The sequence below is a fragment of the Saccostrea echinata genome, unplaced genomic scaffold, assembly GCF_033153115.1.
Source record: "Saccostrea echinata isolate AGI-Se365-2 ecotype Australia unplaced genomic scaffold, CSIRO_AGI_Sech_v1 ptg000009l, whole genome shotgun sequence".
NCBI classification, from domain to species: domain Eukaryota; kingdom Metazoa; phylum Mollusca; class Bivalvia; order Ostreida; family Ostreidae; genus Saccostrea; species Saccostrea echinata.
Genome location: NW_026889758.1, coordinates 24,628,480 through 24,638,905, shown reverse-complemented (window position 1 = coordinate 24,638,905; position 10,426 = coordinate 24,628,480). Strand labels below are relative to the sequence as shown.

General features: G+C 34.0%; 1 protein-coding gene across 1 annotated transcript; it reads left to right on the top strand.

Annotated features, from left to right (window-relative positions):
* The first annotated feature begins 886 nt into the window (after positions 1-886).
* Positions 887-7,184, top strand: LOC133183491 (uncharacterized). Its single transcript, XM_061318442.1, has 7 exons — positions 887-986; positions 1,095-1,185; positions 1,485-1,546; positions 2,629-2,848; positions 3,347-3,490; positions 4,952-5,083; positions 6,580-7,184. Exons 2-7 carry the CDS (start codon positions 1,104-1,106, stop codon positions 6,969-6,971), a joined length of 1,032 nt encoding a protein of 343 aa, XP_061174426.1. The 5' UTR covers positions 887-986; positions 1,095-1,103; the 3' UTR covers positions 6,972-7,184.
* The last annotated feature ends 3,242 nt before the right edge of the window (positions 7,185-10,426 follow it).

Below are 10,426 nucleotides of genomic sequence, written 5' to 3'. Positions count from 1 at the left end.
AGAACAGCAAAGATATGATTAGTCTCATTATATCATCGTAATATATTATCTTAATTTTACGTACGAATACTGAGAACATACTAGGTCTAATAAATAGAATCACATGTAATGCTGTTGAATTACATTTTAATTGCGTGTTCGTCCAGCGTCAGAAAGAAAAAAAAAACAAGAGAATTAAACGTTGAGTCGCAAACTTGGCATCAATCACCTTTTAAACTTTGTATCACGCTGTTGGGATAGGGGTCATTTTTCAACCGGTGGTCAATTTCTGAAAGGTTGCACATGTAGAAAACTGACCTAGGGTTTTTTCTAACCCCCCCCCCAAAAAAAAAACAACATTTTTCTACGACTGGAGATGGGGGTGGGGGTCATTTTTCGACTTTGAAAAATGATTGACACCTTGTCATTTTTCGACGGGGGTTATTACACAGGCTGTATTTGGTTTTGATTTAAACGATGTTTTCATTCAATTAATAATATTACTAGTAATTTAATATCAAGATGGAAATGTATTCATGGTTGCTTTTTTCTGGTAAAATGTATATTTAATTCTATTATTTTTATCTCTAGTTCCTTGGTAAAATTAAAAAAAATAAAAAATACAGACGAATATTAGTAAAATGCACACCTATATACAAACACAAGAAATTTAGAAAAAATACTGTACGATCTTGATAAATTTGAGTGCAGGAAATAAGAAATAATTGATTCATCTAGTGTATTTCCATTTTTTCATGTATCAAGCTTCCTCTTCCACCATTTCTTGATCTGGTGCGACACCTTGAACCATCCTGTCCAAAGGAGCGTTTTCCTCCCCGGAAACACACTCTGAAACATGTTAGACACACACTTTAATATGGAAGATAAGAGGACGAGCAAGATTTTTTTAAAACAGCCACATGTCCATTAGCTTTGGGTCCGTTTAATTACAGTGTTACATATGGATTGACTAGGGGGATTAATTTCAAGGTTTGCGCATGTAACATGTAAGTACTTTTTTTCTTTATGTCTTTGATTAAGCTAAAAAATGTTAATATATGAACTACTGATAAATTTTACCACGTCCTTGTACATAAATATATAAATAATTGTAGTCCTAAACAATGAGGAGTTTCTGTGAAGGGTGGATATTGGTAATACTAGTATTTCTGTGGACAAATTGGAGTACCCCAGCCTATTCCGGAGGTACATGGCTCACTGAAGTTATTATTGTGAAAGAATTTTTAAAAAAATGCTCTGCTATAGCTTGGTTTTGGGAGGAATTTGCTCATGAGAATTAACTTTAATATGCTTTCCTTATATAGTTCCCGCATGAAATTAAATAAAAGTACGTCTGACACCTATATGTTTCTGAATTTTCATATGAATTCTTTCATATAAACATATACTTTATTCTGTTTAGTTTGCTTACTTTATCCTATACGTCGTTAAATACAATGATTCTTGGCTTACGGTCATTTATCTATATTTTATTTATTTTTAAGAAACCTTGTACAAAGATCAGATGACTACAGTGCGCCTTCCCTGCCAGTCACGGGACACGAAGGTATTTGGTATACGATTCTACTGTCAGATATCCCAAAAGTGAATTACAAAGAAAAGGGTATCTTTAACTCAAACTTTTCACTACATTCCTACAAGGCTAGAAAATGCTTCTTTTTAAAAATAAATCAGCAAATACGGCAGTACATTTAGGATGAATTAGTACTCTCTCATATGAAATTTCCTGAAAGAATGTTTTGCTATGATCATATGCCAAATAAATGGTGTAGATAGTTTAGATCATTCTGCAATCAGCAGCTGCCTTTTTTGTTGACAACAGTGTTTTAGAAAACATTAAAGATTTACATCATTTGTCAGTGGTATGCACCATGCTTCCTAAAATGACCTATTATTAAGCACCAGTCTTAAATAAATTGTCCATTACACAGGCCTCTAGAGTGCCTTTGAAGCTTAGACGTTTTTGTAAGGAGGGGGGTGTAACAAATAAGAGGTTTTATTCTTCCGGATTGAGGGTTCAAATTGTTACTCGTTAAAGAGAAACTATCGATATTTTCAAAAGATGATGTCGCAGTTTTAAATTCAAACTGGCAATTTGCTTTTGTAAATGTAACGTTACATACATTCAGACAGGAGCACACTACAATCCTGTATTTATCATAACATTCAATGCAGCATATATCATATTGTTTGTTGTTCATGTACGTATTATTTAGTTCTGATCATAATGTTTGCCATCCTCGCATGGATTTCATGCATAGCTTTTTTTTTTTTTTAGCTTTTTTCTTCAGAAGACCCGCATTAAAGCAAAATTGAAGTTTAAGAATTTGGACTCTCGTTACATTTAACCATCATCTATAAACAAATAAAGAAAGATTATTCACTGGAAAAAACAAGGTCTTTTGATTTTGTATTGTAAATTGTATTGTATTTGCACTGTGGTTCCCGTAATCATCAATTTATTTCAGTCATGATTGTGTAATCTTATTTCCTTCAGATTTTCTTCATTGCAAAATGTTTGAAACTGAAAGTTTGAAAAAAATCCTTAGAAGATAGCATTACAACAAAATTTTAATGTAAACTTTTTAGTTGTACGAACATATAATTAAGTTTTTTGTCTGTGTGCAGATGCCAGTAATATGGGAAAAGACACCGGGTAGCCAAACTATTTTCTTTAACGAAATAAGTCACACTAATGATGATAAGTACTCCCTGGGTAGAAAATATAAAGACGATTGGACCCTGGTGATCAATACACTTCTGAAGAGGCATGAGGGGGTGTACGTGTGTTTGCAGATTCTTCGTGGTAAAAGAACCACCCTTAAAGAATATACACTCCTCTTGAATGGTATGAATTTAAGTTCACATTGTTAATTAGGTATGCAATATTTGCTTCTATCGCCAAGAGGAAGCCGCAAAATAGCAGTGACCGAAAAACTTGCTCGAGGTTAAAATTTGTTTGAGGGAGACCGACTGGGGTTTTTATTGCGCAGTACTTCGCGCAACATAGTAAAATCAAGCGTATTTACTTTTTAAAAGCAACTATTTTCACAAAATTTAGCAAATTTAACAAAATTAAGATACTACATGTTAAAAAATTTCATCAAAGCTTCAAATAACTAATTTTTTTAATTCAACTTACGGGTAGATGGACGTCCTTATTGAAATTGAAAATTAATTAGTGAAAGACAATACTAGTAGTTAAGAGTCGCTTGTCAGATGTGCCAGACTCCGCATCTTTTTAGGTAATCGGAGTCAAACAATAATCAAGATGAAATAAAATGACATTGGATATTGTAAGCATGTATGTATAGTATAGATGTGACTTTAAAACTTTTAAACACAGGTCCACCTCAAATACCACCGAGTACACCTTGGTCGATAAAAATAGCAGTAGAAGAGGGTGGCACGGTTGACTTGTGGTGTAACGTATCGAGTCCGACAAAGCCTCTCATCCGCTGGTTCACACAAGAAAATGGACTACTAAATCGTATGTATCGGCAAGGGCGATTCCGTATTTTTTTTCCGGGGAGAAGGGAGGGGGTGTTCCATACCCACAAAAAAATCCGACTCGGAAAAAGACCACCCCGAACCCCCCCCCCCCTTTTTTCCCTAGATCCGCGCATATTCACGTTATAACGTTCAGTTATTTAAAAGGACTAGTAAAGCTTGTATCGTACCTTAAGATGTCAGTTTTATGCAACTAAAAATTGTAAATACTAGTAAAAAAAGACAAAATGGTAAAGATAAATGGAAGAATGTTGTCAATTAATGTAGGTATGTGGCATCATTTTTTTTAAATGGAAGGGGGTGCAGAAAAAGAGATTCACACTTTCATTTTTTGCAGAAAACATTTTGGTAATATAACTTGAGAGGACTTCACCATACTGTATCAAGAAGTTGGGAAAAGGGGGGGGATGAAAATTTCCGTACAAAATTTAGAGCAAAAAAGCAGAAAAAAAAGCGGGGGGAAAAAGCAGAGTGTCAGACCCCTCTCCTATACATGCGTAAAACAATGCTGTTCCCTAAAATATTTTTAAATTATTTTTTTTTTTAAACTGTGTAATCAGTGTCAACGTATGACATTATAATATAAAGTAATTTAAATAGATCACTGATACCTATACTGGACAGATGGAAAAGTAAGTTTAGGCATCTCATCAAAATCATTTTTACTTGAATATATCTGTTTCCCCTATGATATGTAACATTAAATATTCTGATTGTATATGTTCATTGACTCACTCTGAGACAATAACCGTAATTTCAATATTGCTTTATAAATACAACATTATACAGGCACAGTTTGTGTTTAGAATAAACTATGGAGATAACAAACAGCATTCAAGCTCAAAGTCCATTTAAACAATACAAATCGGGAGCAGAGTAAACACTGACCTCCAAAAACATCAGAGGTGGGATCAGGTGCCATGGAGGAGTTAGCATCCCCTGTCGATCGATCACACCCGCCGTGTGCTACTTGTCATGATCGGGAAAAATTCGTAGACAATTCAGTGTGTAAATAATGGTCTAACAGATATTATGAAAAACGTAAGTCATCATTTGACTTAATAATAGGTTGTACTTGCTGACAGGGTCAAACCTTGCGAAATGGTGACTTCAAACAAGGCTTTTGTTATCCTTGTTTCATCAACTTGTTTGTCAATAGCTTGCCTCGTTTTAGATATTGTTCATACGTAGAGCATGCTCTTGCGTATCGAATCAACTGGGAGACAAAAAACCTATATGCAGGTGTTAGGGGTATATTGCTACATAAGTAAGGGAAGTTGACGATTGAAACATTGAAGTCATCACGTTTATCAAAAAAATTTATTGTTAGGTTACCATTAAAGTCTTTTTCTAGTAAAATATTTAAATATGAAACGGATGTGTTAAAAATTTTGGAGAGAAATTATATTTGTGTTTGTACAGATGGACCACTCTTTTTCAGCGATCCATGTCAACGGTCCACTTCTACAAGTCCGCAACATTTCCAGATTTTGTGCCACAAAACACGTCTGTCTCGCCGAGAACGAATACTCCAATAGTCCCATCAATATGACCTTTGATATCGAAGTAGAATGTAAGATAAGCATACTTTGTACTACATGGATAGATTGTTTATTTTTTCGAGATTCCCTGGTCTTAGATTTGTTCAGCTAATATTAGTTATTTTGGATTTACGTTATTCGGCATATTATTCTTACTTTGTGAGATTACCAGGGGATTTTAATGCAAACAAAAGGGCCCATCTTCACAACATTAATCTGGGTAATCTTGACCTAAAATTATTACCTCCTTTGTTGACTTGCCCTAGCCCCAGGGGCCATGACTTTCATCTACACTAATCATCTACACTATACTTGTAAATGTTGGTATACATGTACTAACCATCTATATCCTCGCCGTTCTTGAGATTTTTTGAAAAGAATTTCTTTGTATAACCCCATACTGAGGCCCAAACCTAGCTTAGAAAATTTAAAAAATAGAACACGACAGGTTCAGTTAACAAAAATTGTCTTTTCTACGCAAGATTCACAGAGTGTGGCTAAAATCAGGGGCACTTTACGTTTTTAATCTTTCTCTTTATTGATAAAAATATCCCCATACTATAATAATAACGTTATTATTAAAGTATGGGGATACTTTTAATAATTTTTTTTCAATAAAGAGAAAGATTTAAAACATCAAGTGCCTGTGGTTAAAATGTCTGAATGTATGAAAGAACTTTTCATCACTTTAAAGGGAACCACGAATCACCATTTTTGTCCCCCGCTTTCACTGAAAGAGAGGAATATTCCATATATTAATTTGGGTCGGTCCGTCCGTTCATTCGTCTGCCATTCTGTCTGTGTTTGACACTTTCCTTTCCGGATAATATCTCAAAAAGCCTTTAAGCTTTTGCAAAGAATTCTGTATCACAAGTCCCTATGGCCTAAAGAAGATCCCTATTGATTTTCAGGTCAAAAGGTCAAGGGCATAATTTCGTACATTCTGTCAATATGTAACAATTTTGTTTCTGGACGATATTTTTTAAAAAGTCTTTGAGCTTTTGCAATGAAATTTTACATCACAACTTCCTATGACTTAAAGAAAACCCCTATTGATTTTGAGGTCAAACGATCAAAGATCGATGTCATAAATTATAACATTGCAAATAACATTATACAGAATACAGATTATAACCTTTGTGTTCTTGGAGCTTTTTTTTAAAATCATATCACAAATCCCAAATGACCCAAAGAAGACCATTTTGATTTTGAGGTCAAAGGTCAAGATCAGAAATTCATATTAATTGCATGTATCGTTTTCAGGTGATAAGTTATCTCTAAGCTTTTGCAATAAAACGTAATTAAGGTCATGGATTTTTTAAACTTGAAATATACCCCTATTGACTTTAAGGCCAAAAGATGAAAGGCCAAGGTTGACCTTTTTTCTTTCTATATCTGCATAATTTTTTTTCTTCAGTTCTTCCACCTTTTTCTTCCTTAAGCGGGGGATACAAATTCTATGAATTAGCTTCTTCATGTTGAATTACACCGGCCATGTTTATATGTACAGATGTATATTATTTTGCAGTTGCTGCGCGAATACTTTTATATGATGTAAGACCCAACAAAAAAGATTTACTATCGAAGACACTCTACCGAAAAAGAGATGTTGAAGTGATATTACGATGTGACGTCATGGCATCACCTGATGTTGAAATATACTGGAAGGTCCAAAAATTTAACAAATCTGAACTCCAAGAACTAGCATGCTACACACCAGGAAAGGGGATCTCAAAGATCAATATCACAGAGAACATTTATAGATTTGACATTTATCATGTCCCACAGAAAAGCGTGACAATGTTTGACTTAATTTTCACAACGAAACAAAACTTTACCTTCTCAAAGTATGTATGTGAGACGGAAAGCGGTAAACTTCCGGGCGAGAAGAAAAGCATCACTGTTGCCCAGAGACGATAGCAAAGGGAAACAAAATCATATACACATCAGGTCAAATTTAGTGAAAAAAAAGTGATCTGACACTGTGAATGTTTTAATACATTTTTATTACAAATGTTACACATGCATTGCATTTTTTAAAAATATTTTACCTGTGCCTGTACTGTAATTTCAGTTTGATATGATGAACTGGCTAATGACCAATATCCGGACAATACACATACGATACATTTTTCAGAGATTTTGTCCGCATCGTACGAACCAACAAGTGCCTGTGGTACGAACCCATATATGCAACCTAAGTTTCTGTAAGCTTTATAATAGCATAGGTCCAGTCCAGCTGCGTGTTGTTTATCTTCTGTGCTTTGTTGGCACGAAGCGGAACCAGGAAAATGATGTTAACTTAGCAGAAAAATCTTTGACAAGAAAATAAAAAAGAAAAAGAAAATTGTAGAAATACAAAAATCCCATTTCTGGGTGGGGGTAATGGGCAGGTTTTAACTTTTTCGACAAGAAAGATTTTGAATACAATAACTTTGGAGAATTTGCAACAAAAAATGTGAGTGACCGGTCTTTAAACTGTTAAATGAATATTTTCACCCTTAATTAACAGTTAAAGATTGGGTTTGGGGAAAATGGAACTATCAGCGCACCCCTCCCCACCCCGCCTGCTTTGCACACAATACACAGTATTGTGAATTTTAAAAATATATATGGCATACTTTCATCATAGCACCCTCGTCCAAATATATAGAGGATATTCAATGTTTTGTTGTTGAATATTGAATTTATTTCACGAGTGGGACAGGATTTTTTGACATTTTCACGAGTGCAAAGCACGAGTGAAAATATAAAAAAAAATTCCTGTCTCACAAGTGAAATAAATTCCATATCCAACTACAAAACATTGAATTTTCTATTTATTTCATTTTCTTTGATTTTCCCTTTGTCTCTGTCTTTTCTTAACACAATGTAATAGGCTGTGACATCATAGTTGAGATCATGGCTTAGCAGTTGTGAAATGAAAACATTGTAATATGGATTTTAGCAACATATTTTGGAAGAAATTGGCAGTTTTAGTCTCTGTCAAGATGGTTTAAGTACTATCTCAATCTTACTACAGGCCAGAAATTATATTTTACTTACTTTGATATCCTTTCACACTGTGAGAGAATATCACTTTGGTATCCTTTCACACTGTGAGAGAATATCACTTTTATTCAATGAATAAATCACAGTATTTCACTGTTGAAAATATATATATATATATATATATATATATATATATATATATATATATATATATATATATATATATATATATATATATATATATATATATATATATATATATATATTTATATATCGTAATACAGAAAGGAAAAAAGAAACGCAGGGTGAACTTCTGATGTGATTTAATGATAATTTTTGAATGTATTTTCCAATACTGTTATCTAACGTTTACACACATCTTCAATCAACAAGTTAAGAAAGTTTCATTTGATTTAGACGAACAATTCAAGAGAATTTGAAACTCATATAACGGTACCCCTACAAAAGTGAAATCGAAAATGTAGTCAATATCTCCTATGCCTTTCTTACGCATCGGTCACAGCCTTAATACTCCTTTCTCATAGGGATATTGTCCAACCCTTCCAACAAAGTAGCCCTTAGATGGTCAAGAGGGGCAGGGATATATTGACGCCTTCTTACTCTGCCAGTCGAATAAGTCCCACAGATGTTCAATTGGAGACAAAGGTTGATTGAACGGACACAGTCGAGTATAAGTTAATGTGATTTTTTGCCCCCGCTTTCACTGAAAGTGGGGGATATTAATTAGGGTCTATCTCTTTTGTATTTCTGTCTGTAACACTTTCGTTTCCGTGTGATATCTCGAGAAGACTGAGTTTTTGCAATGAAATTTTACATAACAACTCCATATGGCCTACAGAAGATCTTTATTGATTTTGAGGTCAAAAGGTCAAAGGTCAAGGTTAAAATATCATAAATTCTGTCTGCTTTAACACCTTCGTTTCCGTGTGATATCTCGAGAAGACTGAGTTTTTGCAATGAAATTTTACATAACAACTCCATATGGCCTACAGAAGATCTTTATTGATTTTGAGGTCAAAAGGTCAAAGGTCAAGGTTAAAGTATCATAAATTCTGTCTGCTTTAACGCTTTCGTTTCCGTGTGATATCTGGAGAAGCCTTTGAGCTTTTGCAATGAAATTTACAATTCCCTATGGCTTAAGGAAGATTCCTATTGATTTTGATGTCAAAAGGTCAATGGTCAAGGTCGTAAATTCATACATTCTGTCTGTGTGTAACACTTCGTTTCCGGGCGATATCTCAAGATAGTTTTGAGCTTTTGCAATGAAATTTTATACCATAACTACCTATATGGCCCCGCCCGCCCCTATAAAAGCTCCCCCCCCCCCGTTTTTTTTTAATTTTGATCATTTATTTTTCAAAAGTCAAATGGCACTATTTTAGCACAGGAGCACGTGGAGGGTTATTACATAAAACTTTATATTCTTATTACATCTATCAGAACTCTTTAGTAAAGGCTAAAAAAGGCACCATGTGTTGTGTAAAATTTTGACAATATCTAACGTGATTATAAACGTTATATACTGAAACGCAAAAGAGACGCAACAAGCAGTAATCTACAAATATTTGAATTTTTTATCTAATGATTTTCAAAAATGAATACAGTAAGGTTAAAACGATTTAAAAACATAAGAGATTTGATAAAAATGTGAAATGATTTTCTTTTAACTTTAGAAAGTAACTCATGACTGTTAAAACACCCCCACCCCCCACCCCGGCCATTCAATAACAGTGTGCAAGACTGCAATGCACAACAATTGCAGCTTGATTTCTACGATGCAATAGGTTCATCAATCTCGAGATCTGAGCGAAAGAAATATTCTTTGCCATTTTTAAATGCCTGTTTTTAAGATCATGAAGATGACGAGGTCGAATTTCCTCTAGCCTAGCGCCGCGTAGTTCATTCATGCTAATGATACGTAAGAGCCTCTTGAGGCGTGATGTATTGCATATTTGCACCTGCAACTCTCCATCACCTTTATTTGAGATTTTCCAACTAGAGCAATGGAAATGTGTACTTAAGTCATTTTCAGGAAGCCTTGGTATAGCTTACGGAAAAGAAAGGATAATTTATTTTTCGGAATATTGCTGCATTACTTATGATGAACAGATACAAACCATTAAAACCCCCTATTATTGCCAAATGTTTTGTAAATCATGCAATTTTTGATTTCTGTTAAGCGGACTCAAGCTTAACTTCTGGTAATTGTATGAAAATCATTCAACCGTTAAATTACAGATATTTACAAAGTTGAAGATATCCTTACTTTTTAGATACAAAATTATATCCTATAGATAATATTTCCCCCTAAAATAGGATGTTGCGTTTCTTTTGCGTTTCAGTATAAAATATGAATTTGGATC

What these genes read in the sequence shown, in the direction of transcription:
- LOC133183491 (XM_061318442.1), top strand. Translation starts at nt 1,104, where the DNA reads ATGAGGAGTTTCTGTGAAGGGTGGATATTGGTAATACTAGTATTTCTG. An exon ending in ATATACACTCCTCTTGAATG is followed by an intron (nt 2,849 to 3,346) that starts GTATGAATTTAA and finishes TTTTAAACACAG; the next exon opens with GTCCACCTCAAATACCACCG. An exon ending in AGAAAATGGACTACTAAATC is followed by an intron (nt 3,491 to 4,951) that starts GTATGTATCGGC and finishes ACTCTTTTTCAG; the next exon opens with CGATCCATGTCAACGGTCCA.